Source organism: Parasteatoda tepidariorum, chromosome X2, assembly GCF_043381705.1.
Source record: "Parasteatoda tepidariorum isolate YZ-2023 chromosome X2, CAS_Ptep_4.0, whole genome shotgun sequence".
NCBI classification, from domain to species: domain Eukaryota; kingdom Metazoa; phylum Arthropoda; class Arachnida; order Araneae; family Theridiidae; genus Parasteatoda; species Parasteatoda tepidariorum.
This window is the reverse complement of record NC_092215.1, coordinates 59,056,866-59,075,081: the sequence shown is the minus strand read 5'-3', so window position 1 is coordinate 59,075,081 and position 18,216 is coordinate 59,056,866. Positions and strand designations below refer to the sequence as shown.

At 31.2% G+C, this 18,216-nt stretch overlaps 1 protein-coding gene across 1 annotated transcript in view; it reads right to left on the bottom strand.

Moving 5' to 3' along the window:
• LOC107449504 (tenectin) overlaps positions 1–18,216 on the bottom strand; it is a 148,877-nt gene that overhangs the window by 31,483 nt on the left and 99,178 nt on the right. The window contains exons 10-13 of the mRNA XM_071188061.1: positions 12,256–13,557; positions 7,644–7,787; positions 7,480–7,572; positions 7,216–7,308 (exon numbers count right to left, since the gene is read on the bottom strand). Of these exons, the coding sequence (XP_071044162.1) occupies positions 7,216–7,308; positions 7,480–7,572; positions 7,644–7,787; positions 12,256–13,557 (1,632 nt within the window). The remainder of the gene's footprint in view (positions 1–7,215; positions 7,309–7,479; positions 7,573–7,643; positions 7,788–12,255; positions 13,558–18,216) is intronic.

Genomic DNA, 18,216 nt, shown 5'->3' with positions numbered 1-18,216 from the left:
ACAGCTATAAAACTAGCTATCTCTTGGGCTGTTAGTGAAAACATTAATGAATTGGTTATATACTCTGATTCAAAATCCTCGTTGCAGTCCCTCGAGAACCAAACGTCAAAAGACCCTAAAACATAAAAAATATGGTACAAAATAAAATTATCAATTCAACTGGATAAAGGCACATTTAGGGAAACTCGGCAACGAGGAGGCTGATGCACTAGCTAGGGAGGGTACTCTCCTCAGTGGGGTAGACTACCACTATTCAATCACCAGACCCCAAATCAACCACAAATTAAGGCAGGTCAGCAAAGCCCTTTGGCAGGAAAGGTGGAACAATTCAATGAATGGGAGACACACGCACGGATTTTATCCAAACATTAACGAAAGAGTTCTATCAAGCGAATTTTATGTAAACCAATTTTACACTGAACACGGAGTGTTCGGGGAATATCAAGCCAGATTTTTCCAAAAGACATCGAGCTGCAAATATTGTGGCAAAAATCAAACAATTGAACTTGATAGCTGAATGCAATAAATTCTCGACACTCCGTGGAATCCACGTTAACATAAGGGGACTCATGGAGACATGGTGTAGATCCAAACAACAAATGCAAATTATTAGAGAAATCATCAAGCGAACACTTGAAGATACAATTACACCTGATGACCCCATGGATCCCCTGTTTACTAGCTAGTAGCTGTGTCTCCCAGAATTGTCTCCGATCCTCCGATTAACTTAATTACTCATGTTCTTACTGATTTTAATTGGTATATTGATGGGATACTTAATTTTAATCTTCAATCATGATTTTAACCTTCATTCCTATTTAATCCTTGATTATTTTATCTGTTTACCTAGCTGATTTTAAGGTTTCTCATTTTAGCAGCAATGTTTTACCTTGTTCCTTTCAATTTTTGCTCTTGATTTTAACTTTTGTAGTTTGCCCTACTTCATTGTTGTATCGAAATAGATTGGATTACTAGTTTCACCTGTATCACCAATTTGTCACAAGTATTTAATCTATTTTGTTTAATTTTATCATAGCCCTTTTAGCAATGTAATAATTTTAATGTTTAATGTTCCCACTGTCTAATTGATGACTAACTGTCTGTCTGTAACACTGACTGTCTGTAGCGGGAATAAGTATTATGTGTCATTTTGCTCCATTTTTAGAGATCAGCGTTTTTAATGTTACTTTGTACCTGGCATTTATATAAAACACGGAACATCTTTTGTAGATACAAACAGATGATACATAGTGATGTAATTAACACAATACTTTTCTACAACTGTTTTGTCTTGGCTCCCTATAAGGGAATACCGTCGGCATCATGCACTATAAGACGGCCCTCCCGGAGCAAGTTTTATTTCATACTATTCTGTGTTGCCAGCTTCTGTAAATTATGTAATTTCTTTGGTTTTAATAAATGTCACGGATGGGGCTGGCCGGTCGGCTAGGTGCATGCGCCAGTGTTTCGGATGGCGATCCTCATCGGGACTGTCGAGGAGGCGAGACATCCTTCCGAATACTCAAATGAGGGTGGGGGGTTACTGCATGTCTTTTCTTCAAATCTTTATCATTCTCAAAATTTTTGAGAAATTTTAGACTAGCGAAAAAGTTATCTTGCTCGCATCTTCCTATAACATAAAAATTTAAATAGGTGATAACTAAGGCCCGGATTTTGATGACATTTGCATTTTTTTGCATTTTTGGACATTTTTTGTCTTTTAGAGCATTTTCTTAGATTTATAGGGCATTTTTCTTTAAATTTTGGGGCATATTTTGCATTTTAATGCGTTTTTTAAAGTTTTTCGTTAATTTTTTCCAATTTTTATTATTTTTTATCAATTTTCATTATTACACTGGCTTCCAAACAATGAAGAAAATCTCTAGGATATTAACAGGTGAAGCAAAATCTTTTCAAATTGAAGAAGAATTATTGTCAGTAAGTGAGACCGTCTTTTGCAAGTACGCACCTATAACATCAGTAGACGTTGAAAAAAGCTTCTGCAGGAATGAAAATTTACTTTCAGACAAGAGACGCTCGTTTACATTTCAAATTATCAAAAAACATTTAATAATCCAATGTAATTCTGATATTTAGTAATATTATGAGATGGAAGTTGTTATATCCATTAAAGTTTCTATACAAAATAAAAATATTTTGGTGTCAATATATTTTCCTTTTTTTGTTATTTTAGGATATAAAACATATTTTTCAAACTTTAATGAAAGTAGAACAAGTATTACATTGCTTTAAATTTTTTAAATGACTCATAATAATTTTAAAGAGCAAAACATTTTTTTAATTCAATATTTTTGCTTTATTTAAGGCATTTTTTGCCCTTTTTAATGGCCTTTTTTGTACTTTTTAAGGGCATTAGTTTAGATTTTTTAGGTCATCAAAATCCGGGCTCTAGTGATAACATATAGCCTATAAGATTGCATTTACGTTGGAATAATTCAATAGTTCAATCAATGATGGCATGTCTAGTTTTAATGATTACAAGAATCACTGGAAATCAGTTCTTATTGATTACAAATGATTCGCTACATTGCTAGATGAATTATATCCAGCTAGATAACGGTTTAGTTTTTGAAGCTCATAAAAAATAAAATGTTAAGAAATAAAACTCAATAATGGCTAAACATGCGTCTCCGAACACGAAACTAACGGGGGTTAGTAAAATGGATGGTGATTTTTACAGTAAAGGGCTCTTTCCTTTATCGAAACTCCTTTATCAAAACTTCCTTTATCAAAAGTCCAGGAAATAGAGGATTTTACTTGGAAAAATTGGCAGGAGTTTTTATTTTTTGTACACTTATGTTTTTTGGGGTGCTGAACAGGAATCCGAATTCCGGGAAATATGATTCTTCTAGGAAAAATTCAGTTTTTTTCATGTAATATTTTATATTTCCAGATAAGAAATTTCCGATAGCATATTTGAAAACTAGAGAAAATATCCTACCAATTTATGCATGTCCCTAGGGTAATAAATCAAAAAAACTATGATTATTGGAATAATGACTATAGCGTTATCTCTCACTACTCCAGTGGAGAAAACTAGAAGAAAAATATTTACAGATGTTTGAAATTTATGAAAAATTCTCTTGTAGGATCTAGTAATGTATAAAAAAAATTACCGCCTGAGGTGAAAACTGCACCTTCCAATAACCATAATTAATATTAAACCTTCCCTCAAATCATAATTTTTAAAGGGTCTTATCCATTTTTGATTTTTTGCTGCTCTTCCTAAATTTTTTCTTAATTTGGATTTCTAACAAAACTTAAGGCCTGTTTATACGATCCAAGTTCTTGGACGAAGATTGATTGAAATTGATGGAAACTTGTTTTGATTGAAGCTTGGATCGTGTAAACGATCATCCAAGTTCTTGGTTCAAGTCCTTGGACGATAGTGGAGCATGTTCTACTTTCCATCAAAGTTTTTCTTCCCTTAACCAATTAGCTTCCTAAGTTTTGTGACGTCAACAAGCAGGCATCAGATTAGGTTATTTTGGAGTCTGTTTTAATATGTTTTAATCCAAATAAATTAATCTGTTTGGGTCTATTTGTGTTATTATGATTTTATTTGAACTTATTTAGCAATTTTGAATTCATGTAAGTATAATTTTATAATGTTGAATATAAACAATGCGCATGCGCAGGTTTTCATCGGACCGATCAGTGACATTCAAGAACTTAGATAGTGTCGACGAATCATCCAATTTCTTGGAGAGAGAAATTCCTCCAAGTTCTCGGATTCAAGAACTTGGACCGTAAACAAGCCTTGATATGGGTATTCCCATTGTTCATCTGTTTATTCCCAGATTCTAAAAATAGGTTTTATCTCTTACCCCCCTCAAACTTTCGAATAACCATAATTTTCCAAAAAAGTTTCCAAAAGTTATGATTTTTTCTCTTTTTTAATTTGCATGCAAATCAAGGGTATAACCAGTTTTATTATAGAGTCAGTTTTTTAAACAATTTTATAATTATTATAAGCAACGAAAACGGCTCCTTCCTTTCCCCAGTGTCTCATTCCCTATAATAAAAAGTTTTAAGGACAAATGTTTTTTATTTTAAAATTAATCAAAATTTATAATACGAATTTTAACATTTAGATGCGAATGAAAAGTTTATAAGAGGCAAAAGCAGTAATCGAACAGAGTAAAAAATTGAGAAAAAAAAAAGTTTTATTTAGCATATTTAGTGCAAAGTTGATCCAATTATAGCTCAAGTTTCCTCAATGGTGATTTAAATTTGTTTTATTAGGGTCAATGTTCGCTATTTTTCAGTTCGATGAGAATGATGTAAATCAAAATTTTTATTTTTTAAGAAAAAATTCCTTCATTCAGGGTTTAAAAGAAATAAAACCAAATTATACTCAGTGAGTTACTATATTAAAATAATAAGAACTAATCATTTCTAAGCGATGGAACTTAAAACTAGATAAATTCTGTACATTGTATGCCAAGTTTATTTATATTGTAATCTTTTATTTATTACGATTTGTGTTTCGTACTGTTTTACATACTATTCCTGATTTTCAGAGAAAATAAAAGAAGTGCATAACGAAAAGATACAGGAAGAACACATTACATTTGACGATTTATTTCTCATACAAGGAATACTAGAACAGGAATGATATTTAAAATGATCATCTCATTCATCATTGATTCCTCCGTATTCGAGAAACATAGATAAGAATGAAGGAAAGATTTGAGGCATATTTATTATCTTTACTCATTGATCTGTTAGCATTATGATTTCAGCAGGAATGTCTTTGAAAACTTAGTAGTAGATTGCAACATATTAATAATAAGTTCAGGAAAAGTTACGAATATTGGGGGGGGGTCCTCCCCTCAGAGTGTAGAGTGTAGAAATACGTTTTATTATATATNATATATATAGATAGATAGATAGATAGATAGATAGATAGATATAAGTAAATCCCATAAGAGAATTTTTTATATATTTCAAACTTCAGTAAATTATTCGCCTTTAGTTTTCTTAGCTGAAGTAGTGAGAGAGACATCATTCTAATACTATAGTCATTATTTCCAAACTTATAATTCTTCGCTTTATCATCCCAAGGACATATTGTTGGTATAGAATTGGTAGGAAATTTTCTACATTCAACCATAACAAATTATACTAAAAAAACTAGATTTTTCCAGGTTTTTTTATGGAGAAGAAACAAATTCCCTGGAAAAACTTTCTGTCGCAAAATGCGGATTCATGGTCAACATCCCAAAAAACATAAGTATACAAAAAATAAAACCTCACACCAGTTTTACCACGCAACGTTCATTTTTGAGTTCATTTTTTACTCTTTTTAAGCGTTTTTAAGTTTTCAAACATATCAAAGTGCATGGTTCACAATATCAAGAATATAAATATAAGTAATATAGGCCGGTATAGCCTGGTTGGTAGTGCACTGGGCCGATGTCCAAGAGGTGGCGGGTTTGATCCCCGCCGACAGAAGACTCCCGGTGTAGTAAATGATGACTAATGCACGTTAAATCCATCGAGTCACAAAGTCATCCATGTTCCCATAAGAAATCATACTTCTGGGGGTACTGATTCAGGAGTTCCCTTGTCTTCTGAATTTGTTCAAAATTATAAGGCTACGGAGTTGAACATTAGTAGTCGTAAGCCCAAAATTGAGTCGGTTGTTCAATGACGGTTTTAAAATAAAATAAGTAATAGGAAAAGCCGTGATGGTTCAAGGGATTGAGCGTTCGCCTTCTAATGAGATGAATTGGATTCGAATCCCAGCGATAACTGGTCAATACGAATTCCGTGTCCGGCATGCATCAATCACAGTGCTGGCGTAAAATATGTTCTCAGTGGTTACCTTGTCTTCAGGCTAACAATGGGAGGTTTTCGTGGTTTTAAAGCAAAGGCGGGTTAGTTCAATCAAATAATCCTCCATGAAGGCAGATTTCTCCCAATACTTGATCCAGGAGTTCCTTTGTCTTCTGGATTGGGTTCAGAATTACGAAGCTACGGCGTTGAACATTAGTAGTCGTAAACCCGAAAATTGGGTCGGCTGTTCAACGACGGTTATAAAATTAAAATAAAATAAGTAATAGAAGTATTTTGGTGAAATAAAAGAACATAAGCTATGAAAAAAAAACATTGAATATTTTCTAACAAAATTATGCTAACACAATTCTTCAATATTCACTTTTTGAAAGATATTTAAGCATTATACAGTTATTAGTTTCTAGATTTTTGTTAAGTATCTTTATTTTTACGCAATTAACGTTAAAGGAAATTTTTTAACGTCTTCTAAATAGCTTTTCATCAATTTAAATTGCAATAAGATTATATTTTAAAGAAGACTGAGAAACGTGTAGTTTCAAATTGCTTGTTCAAAACCACAAATCGCATTATTTTATTGCTTTAAAATTTTGCGAAAACATTAATAGAAGTTCTAAAAACTATTAAGCGCTCTTTCTCCTAACTAATAAAGCGTATTTACTACCTTTTTTTAAAGGTATTGTGCTTAATAAGAATATAAGATTTTTAACTTGCACAAAAATAAATATAATTCACAAAAATAATTTTTTTAAAGTTTAATATTCTTTATTTTGCATTAGACAAAAATGTCCAGAAGTGTTCAAAAGAAAACATCCAGTGGACAAATCTGTTGTCTTTTTGAATTTAAAATGACTAGATAGTTTTTGAAAGTATTATGTTTACAAAACTTTCAATGTACGGAAATTTATTTATAAATCTTTTAATAAAAAATAATAAAAAATAATTCCTTGATTTCATGAATTCAAGGAATAATTCCTTGATTTTAATTGTTTTTTTCTGAATCATAAATATATTTTTTAATGAAGGAAAGTCAGTTATAAAGATTAAGTAAAATTTAATAAAATCGCAAAATTATTGCAAATAATCTTTTTCTTTGTTTCTTTTTGATCTCTTTATTGTATAAATTATAACTCAAACGATTTAGCACTGAATGCAACTTAAAGAAGCGTCTTTTGCAACAACTGTTTAACTCAATCACTGCCTCAGTTACAGGTTTTTTTCTTATCTTCCCTATGATTGACTTCAATAATGATTCCTCAAAATTTAATAACGGTTTTGTTTTTTCTCCCTATTGAAATGTTCATTTTTTTCATAATGTGTATGTAAGTTTCCTTCCTGACAGGATATTTTGACGAAGAATTCATCGTTGTGATTTTATTAAAAAAAATTGCTTACCTTTGTTTTCAGTGTAATCATTTTCTTCAGTTGATGAAAAAATTGGAACCTTTACAGGAGTAAAGCTGTATTCGTTAACTAATTTATCTTCATCTGAAAATAAAATAAAAAGTTTAATAATGATCGTCAGATTTTGATAGCGTTTTTATTTATTTCCCTCACTTAAATGTTCATTTTTTTTAATGTGTATGTAAGATTGCATCCTGACAGGATTCTCTGTCCGAGAATTCACCGATGAGATTTTTTTTCTAAGGTTTTGCTTACCTTTGTTTACAGTGTAATCATTTTCTTCAGTAGATGAAAAAATTGGAACCTTTACAGAAGTAAAGCTGTACTCGCTATCTAATTTATCTTCATCTGAAAATAAAAATAAAAAGTTTAATAATGATTCGTCAGATTTTAATAAAGTTTTTATTTTTTCCCTTTACTTAAATGTTCATTTTCTTTTTTCAAATGTATATGTAACAAGTTTTCTTTACCTTTGTTTTCAGTGTAATCATTTTCCTTAGTTGATGAAAAAATTGGAACTTTCACAGAAGAAAAGCTGTACTCGCTATCTAATTTATATTCATCTGAAAACAAAAAAAATAGTTTACCTGATTAACTGAATCTTATTGTTCTAAAAATTAATTGAATTATATTTTAAAAGAAGGCAATCTGTTCACGCATAATTTCTATCACACAGTTAGCACATGGGCTGGTACACATACTATTTCCCAATATAATTTTTACCGAGTTAACACTGAAGGCTAGAACTGATACAGCCAAACTAATATTTTTAACGAACTGCTAATCTGAAAGCGATTAATTAAGCTTTTCACTCCTAATATTAATTTAAGAGACTTAAAACCTGAAGATTTTTTTGAAAATATTTTTGGTTGTTTTAACTGAAAAGCAGTTTTACACATCATTTTATTTTAAAGAAATAACTTTAAGAGGCACTTTTTTCAATGCATTTTTTCATCTATACATATAAAATTACAAAAGTTAATAAAATCATTAAAAGAAATTATTTTAAACTTTTGGTAACATTATATTATATTTTATTCTCTCAATATATTAAAGTGATTGGAAAGTAATGTCTTTTTGGCGCATTAAATATTCGTTAGTCTTAAAAACCAATTAATTTTTGTTCGATCCATTTTGTTTCATTTTCGATCCGGCATTGAAATGTTGTTGCTAACGTGAGTGAATACATTATTGATTAAAAATTAAATCTTGATAACAAATATCAAATGCACCGAAACGAATTTACTTTTTGGTCCCCCTAATATATAAAATTATGAAAGTTAATAAAAAAAATTTAAGAAATAAATTCAAACTTTTGGAATCAAACTTTTTTTTCCTTCCGTACACATAAAATTAAAAATTTTTGATCTTCGCCAGTGAGGAATCTTTTTTTTCTCCGCACATCACAGAGTGTATAGAAAAGTTTATTGTGAAACAGTGATTGTTTATATGTAAAGAAAGTGGTGATATATTCTTTTAAAATTTGTTACCATATATTTAAATATTTTTCCTTTTTCTTTTAATGTTTTATGGCGTATCCCTGTCTCACAGTAGAACCTTCATATCCTAAAAGGTTTACTTTATTTTTTATATTTTTATTTTATTATATAATAACTAACTGTAATATATGCGAATGACAGATTTTATATTATTTTATAATCGTCGTTTACCAACCGACCCAATTTTGAGTTTCCGACTACCAATGTTCTATTCCTTCTCCTTCTGATGGACTCGCTCTTGCGTTACATGGAGAAAAAAGCCATGAAAACCTCCCACGGTTAGCCTGACGGCAAGGTGACTCCAACCCATGATCCGCCTACCACTGAGGATATTTTACGTGAGCACTGCAGTTGGTGTGAGTTGGGAGCAGAATTCGTATCAACCAGCCACCGATGGGATTCAAACCCGGGTCACTTTATTAGAAGGCGAACACTCTGTCCTCTAAGTCACCGCGGCTCACGAATGAAATATTTTTGAAAAATGTAGTAACAAACTATGCAGAACTTTAAATTAGAAGAAGCTTAGCCCTAGGCCATACTTTTGCAGTCCTACAAACTGAGTTAGCTTGCATACGCAATAAATTCAACATACAACGTTAGTACTGTTCTTAAGAATGAACCCGGTTCAATGAGGTGAACCGGTATCTAATCCTAGCAATGGCTGTCGATACAAATCCGGCTTGCACCGACCACAGTACTGACCTTGAAATATCCTCAGTGATCCGTGAGAGGCTCTCGTAAGAGAGGATTCCTCTCCATCTAACGCAAATGCGAGTGGTTCCATCAAGAAGTCCTCCATGAAGGCAAATTTCTCCCAATACATGATCCAGAAGTTCCCTTGTCTTCTGGATTGGGTTCAACGTTACAAGGCTACGTAGTTGAACATTTCGTAAACCCAAAAATTGGGTCGGCTATTTAACGACGGTTATAAAATAAAATATAAATAATGGTAGTACGTTAACAATGAAAATAGTAACGTTTAAAGAACAGAAGAAAACACTTGCTATGAGAACGCACCTCCATCTCAGTTGAAGGCCATGCGAAAATGAAAGTTTATGTTACTAAAAGCTGATTCGGAGAAAAAAACAATTTTGTAAGAAGAAAGGGAAAGTTTTTCCTCGGTATGGCCCATTTTCACTGCGTAATAACTCTCGGGGAGAACTAATTCATGTTAATGATTTTTCAAAACTTGGTAATCCTCGAAAGGCAACAGATGTCGATCCAATCACTATTTTTGTGAAAATGGACAGTTCTTCAGTTGGGAAGAAAGCCTTGTTAATTCCTCATCCCTTGAAAGTTTCATTTCGGATCCCTGAACAAAAAACAAATGTAGACCACTCTCCGATATTTGTTGAAATTTTTTAGCGGTGAAATTTTTGCTGAAAACAGCGTCTATAGTGCAAAATTAAGAAAATTTATTACCGGCCATTTTTAGCGTTGACCACTTTCTCAAAAATTTTAATTCTAAACAATTAAAAAACTCTTCATATTATTAATGCAATCTATTTCTTTGAAGCACTTTGCAAAATATGTTAAACACTGCAGAATTCATTTTAAAAATGAGAAATATTTTTTTCTGGCCTCACCAAATGGGTTTTTGTAAAATTTATATATTGTATTAAACGTTTTTAACTGATAAAATTTAGGGTTTAAGTTTTTGAGTCGTTCATGAAACATCAAATTTACATTTATTAAGAAACATAAAATTCATTTGTTACAAAATGACTCTCCCTTAATTGTGACCATAATAGTGAAAAGGAAAAAAATAGGACGTGGACTAAATGTTCCAGTCATGATTGTGTGAAGTGAGCTAAACTTCTGAGAACCAAAAAACAACGAAATGTTTGGCATATTACATTTTTTGTTTTATAACAGTTAAACGGTTCATCTGACACAAAAATTTAATGCACCAACATTAAAAGGCACTAAATTCTGCATTGAGTGGAATATTTAAACCCTTAAATTTAGCTGAATGGTTTAGTCAGAATCAGTATTCGCAAAATGAACCAAATTTTTCACTTTTGATAAATAAAAAAAAGGCGCTACCATCACTTTTAAACGTTTGTATCTCAAAACTGCCACTCTAAGTAAAAAACGCAACACATGAAATTTCTTTAAAATCAAATTATAATTTCAAAATGCAATATTTTTTCCTTCCTTTTTTTAAAGAAATTTTGATAATTTTAACAAGGGTGGTATGGTCGTAATGGGTATAGCCTAAGACCGCTTATAGACAACAAAAATGAAAGTCGCAGATTATTAAGATTTTTTGCGATGTCATACGCAGAAGATCTTCAAAGCTGATTAGCAGTCAATTTCGATAGTTTATCATTAAACTTCAGTTACTCTTTTTCTCTGTACAGTGAGTCAAAAAACAACTTCGTATTTTTTCTTTTGATTTAGTAGTTATGTGATCTGTATGTAGCTTTTAAAGATATAGTTATTTAATATTCAAAAATAAAACAGTAAAGAACATGCTGGTCCACATATGTATATCTTAGGACGTAAGACGAAATTTATGACATCGTAATAGTCAAGTGATATCTCATAGTATTATAAGTATTTTATTTTATATCCATTTAGTAATATTTTTATATGTATTTTAATTAACTGTTTTATATTAAGGTGCATACATTTAATAACTTTAACTTTTCCATAATTTCGAAATATCGCCTTCCCTAAGAATTAAGTATTTATTTATAACTAATATTAGATTCTTTTCAATAATTATTTTTGGTTGGTTTGCATTATTAAAATAGCTTTGAAACTGAGGTTTAATGCAACATTGCATTGTGTTTAGATAAAACTTGATTTTTTTAAAAATAATTTTTTTTTCTTTAAATAATTTTCAAATCTATCCACCTTTGTATTTTAATAGACCATCATATAACAATATGCAAGTTTGTTGCTACTTAAGGTGCAATTCAACATTTGAAATATTTAGTTAAAACCCGATTCTTTTATTCAGTTAAAACCCGAGATCCCGGTGTGTGTACCTAAAATTATTAGCTCCTGGCAGTATAATTCATATTTTGTTTATCTTGTTATGACTTAAAGCTTATGGAAGTAAAATAGAAATTCTGAGCTGCTAAAATATTTTTTTCTTCAATCCATATTTTTTGCTATATTTCTGCCATATATTTATTTATACTTCAGTAGTAAAGAGGAAAATAATAGATGTCATAGAGCGGAAAAGTTGAAAAGACACTCTTAAGTCTCCTTGTATAAGATATAACTAGCATATAAATGCTTAAAACTATTGTTTTACTTTTGACTTTTGATCCCCCATTCAAAGCATTTTTAATTTAAGCTATAAATTAACATATTCTTTTTTAATAAATATAAGCAAATATGACCTTTTAGCGTAAAATGTATCAATTTAAGAGTAAGGTACTACTAAAAGAACTTAATTTAAAGATTATTTAGATTTTAATGATTATTTCCTTTCTAAATTACCCTCAGATAATTATTTTATTTGCGAGTGAAAACCATTTTACGTTTCCCACTTTTTTTGAATAAGAGGCCAACTTACCGTAAGTGTTTGTTTCGGTTGAAATTAGATTGCAAGGTGCATGGTTAGTTGATGATGGTACCGGCAAACTTTCACCAAATGTTGCGTTGAAAACATGGATAGAAGTATCTGTCGATGACAAATTAGATTCAGTAGATGCAACTGAAGTCTCGGTGGAAGAAGGTATAGTAGATGTAACTGAATTTTCAGCAAATTTAACTGAAGGCACAGATGAAGCAGCTGAAGGTTCTGGAGTCTTGTTGAATGTATCGGCATTTAAAGGATAAACTGGAAATGTAGATGTAACTGGACTTTTCGTAAGTGGATAAGATGTTTCAGTAAGTGATGCGGATGTTTCAACTATGGATATGCCAGATATATTGGAAGTTTCGGCTAATATAAATGAAGGAAATGAAGACTCAGTAACTGCATGCTTGGTAGAAGCATCTGAACGTTTAGTAGATGACACAAGCGTTTCGGTTGATTCAGCTAAAAATATACCTGACGAAACTGAAATCTTCGTAGTTGCAACTGAATCCTCGGTATATGCATCTGGCCGCTTGGTAGAGTCATCGGAAGATTCAACAAATGCATCTGAAGATTCATAAACTGCATCTGTCGGCTCTGTAGATGTATCGGTAGACACAGTAAATGCATCTGAAGATTTATAAACTGTCACTGAAGGCTCTGTAGATGTATCGATAGACAAAGAAAATGCATCTGAAGATCTATAAATTGTAGCTGGAGGCTCTGTAGATGCATCGGTGGACACAGCAAATGCATCTGAAGCTTTATAAACCGTATCTGTTGTTTCTGTAGATGTTTTGGTTGACGCAGCAAATGCATCTGAAGATTTATAAACAGTATCTAAGGGCTCTGTAGATGCATCGGTAGGCACGGAAAATGCATCTGAAGTTTTATGAACTGTATCTGAAGACTCAGCTGATAACTCGGGAGATTGTTTCTTTAGTAAAACTGTAGTTTCAACAAAAGAGTCTTTACTGGATGTTTCGAAAAGTTCACTAGCTGTTGACTGAGTAGAAGGAGCAACAGAAGAGTGTACTTTGAACACGTATAAAGGCTCAGTATGTGGAACTGAGGGCTCAGTATCTGTAACTAACGGCTCAGTATCTGTAACTAAGGGCTCTGTTTGAATTACTGAAGGCTCAGTATGTTTAACCAAGATCGTAGTAGATACAAAAGAATCACTGAATGCTATTGAAGTTTCAGTAGTAGCTGATGAAGATTCAGTAACTTTAACAATCGGAGTTTCTGTTGTTGTTGTTAAATTATCACTAGTTGAAGAAAGATCAGTAACTGGCTCTGAAATAGGAACATGCTTAATTTCGGTGACACTTAATAAAACAGGAATAAACAACTCACAGGAATAAACAACTCAGAAATGACACACAAATTTCGATGATATAAAGAAGCTAGTGTGGCATAAAAATATTAATTTAGCATCATTTACTTTGTAAAAACTGAGGTGTATTATCTCTCAGAATTTGATATTGAACAACTCAAAAAATTGTGTGAAGGAACAATTTTTTTAAAATGTAATATCGAATCGACAATCAATACAATTTAAAGAGTGTAATTTAACTATAAACACCTGAAGTTGAAAAGCTTACACACTTATCACATGCATTCACGATTTACTGAATTGTTTTTGCTCCTGGAAACACCAGTATTGGTGTATTTTGGATGTCATCCGTAAATTGTTTACAATCCATTTCGAGTTAGCGTGATTTGGATATTGTCTTCAATGCTACTTTGCATCTACTGAACCAAAAGTTCGTTGATAAAATACGTATGCATGTTTTTAGTTGTGTAATAAGGATATTTATATTTTTTTCTCTATAAACTGTAGTAAATAATTAAATAATGTATAATTTCGATTCGCTTCTATTTTATTAAGCCTAGCTCGAATTCGTCTTAACATTCTTTCTGTGATACGCGTATGTTTTAACTACAAAGGTATTATTATTATTTATTAAGAATTTGTGTATGCATTCTAAATTAAGGATTCTTACTTTATGTTGTCTCGTAAAAATAAACCTACTGACTTTTGTGTGTATCTTATCTTAATATCAGTGTTACTAAATACCAAAAATGGTGGTAGCTACTTTACACCAATTAGTGGGAAAAAATTTTCTTAGAGTTTCACTACACTAGGAACTGTTCTTGGTTCTGCATCATATTAGTGTAAAGTAGCTGCCGCCATTTGGTGGTACTACTTTACACCAATTGGTGGAAAAAATATTCTTAGAGTTTCACTACGCAAGGAACTGTTCTTGGTTCTACATCACATTAGTGTAAAGTAGTTGCCGCCATTTTTCGTATTTCAGTACACTGACATTATTTACAATATTCAAAAATTTTTTTGCTAAGCATACGATGAAAGCTGCAAAAAATAGTTTCTAGAAATGCGGTGAAGATGAAATATCTAATATAGCTTCTTATCTAAGTGCTATTTTAATAAACCTAATTTGGGTCCTTATAAAGTGGTGGAGGTCATCTCGCCTGTGGTTGTGCGAATCCAACATACTAAACAACCTAATAACAACAGGTTGGTGCGCATTGAGGACATCAGTCATATGGAAAAAAGGCTAGGTTGTCTCAACACCGACGATGAGAATAATGAGATTTTGCAACCTGTTTCTACACAAAGTGAGGATGTTTCTTCTTACACTTACAATCCTAACAATTTGGGAGACAATGTAGTGAACAACGAATATTTTGGGGAAATGCAACTTTTACCTACGAGATATAAATTAAGACCTCGACAAAATGGTAGGGTTAGACATAATTAAGTGTTTTATGAAAATGCATAAATGCTCTTGTAAATAATTGTAAGTTAATCATGTTCTGTAATTTTTTGCTGTTTCAAAATGAATTAAGGGAATATTTGATATTGCAAATTTAAGTGCTTATTGAAATTACTTGTATTATGCTACAGAAAATTTTCTTGCCTGTTAAGGCAATGATAGCTTTCGTGGTGTCAAGACTACTCCGATATAAATCATTTTAGGCAACTTACAGTGTTGTGATTCAAGAATTTGTAATTTTTGCGTATATATTTCAAGTGATATGAATGATGATAATGTTAAAACCCAATTTTGGGGTACAAATGTGATAATGTGTTGTTTAGCGCGTATTATACTCAGGAATATTTTATGTGATTTGTGTTATTTGTATTGTTATGGTATTTATTATATATGTTTTTGTGCTAATTTTTGTCCTCACTGGTACCAATACCTTGACACTTATGGTTATAATGTAATTTAATTTGGGGGGTTGATTTTTGAGGATTTAGTTTTTTATTCACGGCTGAGCTGAATTTTGATTACATTCAGAGGAGGTTGAAAATAAAATTTCTTTGTGGTGCTTCTTGTGAAGTGAAATAAGTTTTAGCTTAGCCATTTTTTTTTTAGGTGAATTTAATTATGATGTAATTTGTAAGTTTTATATATTTAAAATTTTTTTGCTCTTTAATGTAAATTTCTTTTTGTTAAAAACAAATTTTTTTTTGGGACGGGGTTATTTGTACTGATAAAGTTCCTGTACAGTTTTTTTATTCATCTTTGTGGCAATAGGTGGCAGCATGAGACCTAAAATTTTCTACTAATGACAGTGAGAATAAACCTTTTTTCTAAACTTTTAATTTTTTAACATAAATGTAATAATTAATTTTATTGTTCAGTATTATAATTTTAACTAAGAATAAGTTTAATGTAAGCCTTTAATTTTATATATTTCACTTTTTAGTTGTAAATTTAATTTACACTTTTTGTAATTACTTATGCTGTATGGTGGCAACCAACTGGGTTAGGTGATTGAAAATGATATATGTCAGGGATGGCGAACCAATGGCACACGTGCCATTTATGGCACCCGACACAATATTTTGGGCACGCCACCGATCACATTTGTTATCACACAAATGGTATTACACTATGAAGCATATGTAACAATTAAATTAAAATTCACAAAAAACACACAGAATAATAAACAATTATTAATAAAAAAATTAACAATTAATGCTAAAAAAATCAATTAATAACCATAAAAAACAAGCTAACAATAAATAACTAGCAAAAAAAATTAACAGTCCTGCTTAAACTAACGTCTTACAACCTAATATAAGTTATTTGTCATCTAATCTGCAACAGAAGTCACACTGATGTTACTTTAAGTTGAATTACGCGTATAACTGAGACATTGCAAAAGTTTTTCTTTTCTTTTTTTTTCAATGTAAATAAAGAGTTTTGAGTTGATAGTATTTAATATTATTTTCCCAATAATCACGAAGTCAAAATTATTTGACGGCACGTCTATGACCTCATCAAACACTTCTTTAGAAAAAATGGCACGTTGGTGTATAAAGGTTCGCCACCCCTGATATATGTTGATGCATTCTGTTGGTGTTCATGTGATAAGTATGTTGGTTGAAAAATTGTTGAAAGAATGTTTAATAACCTAAGTGGTTGATATGATATAATTGAAAAATGCTCGTTAGTTGATGGCGAACGTCGTTTGCCTTTTTTGTAAGGCATATTTTTTTACATATGCAAGAAGATCCAGAATGTGTGCTCGCTTATTAAGCTGTTACCTGAGGGAACCACGCGTTGTATTTGCCACACGTGTGCTGGTGTGCTATTGGTGGTAAATATTTTATGTGGGTAACCTGTTGGCTCAAAGAATATGAATCCCTTCTGTAGAGAATTATGTGTACCCGAAAAGGTTGTGCGATGAAATATGGTATGTTACGTATGTTTATAAGGGGCATGATGTTAGCCTGTGGTAATCGATGATGTTCGTCTTTCATGTTTGATGCCAGTCCTTTCTGACAACTTTTTTCATTTTTTATTCGTAATAAATGTGCTATTTTTCTTACCTTTAAAAATGTGTTTTTAATAGTTTACATTGTCATAATAAATAGGTAAATATCCCATGCTGGAATCTAGTCAAAGTCAGAATTGAAAGGCAAAATGATAACACAACGCAAATGTATTTTAGGCTAAATCAGAAGTTTTTTCTTTTTTGGTTTAAGTATCATAACGGTACAATTTTATTTAGGCTGGGTAGAACAGCCAATTATAATTTTTATTGTTACGTGTTACAATCAGAGATCTAAGAAATTTTAAGAAAATTTTTGCTCTTTGTGAAATCAAATAAATTACTTTGTAAAAGTACATCATACCATTTTGGTTTAATTGAACTAAATGTCCAGTATGCTTTCTTTTCAATCTAGCAGCTATCTTGAATTTATTTATTTCTGGCAAAGGCTCTTGCTTTAAAAATAATTATTATGTGACCTATCTTTGTGTTATATCAAATACTATGTCCTCCCATTTGATTTTGTTTTAATCTGCTTCGCATTCGATGGATTTATCAGGTTCTTCATAAAATAGATTTGTTGTTTAAAAAGTAGCAGAAAGGTCTGACAAGTAAAATCTAAATTTATTTCCAGACATTTTAAAATATGTTAAATTATTAGAAATATAAAATGAAATAAAGTTACCTTCAGTTAATCGTTTAAAGCTAGATTTATTGCTTTAACAAAAGGTTATTACTTACCTCACAATGAGTCCTTAGCACATTTGACTAAATTATACTTACCTAAATATCTGCATATAATTTGGTCTTTATTATCTAAAATTACCTGGCATGTCATTAAAATTATTTACTTCTTATAATGTCAAAACAGTCAGCACACTATAAAAAAGTTTAGTGTATTTTAACTCCGAAAATGGTGGCCTTATACCATAGTGGTTCTTGATACTTCACAAAACCAAGAAACAGGGATAGTTCCTGATTTATGTTCTTAGTGTAATTACTTAATACTAACATTTATAATAACAGTATGTAACAGTAAAGTTATTTTTAATTTGAAATAAAAACAGTCAAAGGGGAAAATCCGGCTCTTCTGAACATAATATATATATATATATATATGGTTGGTGCGCATTGAGGACATCA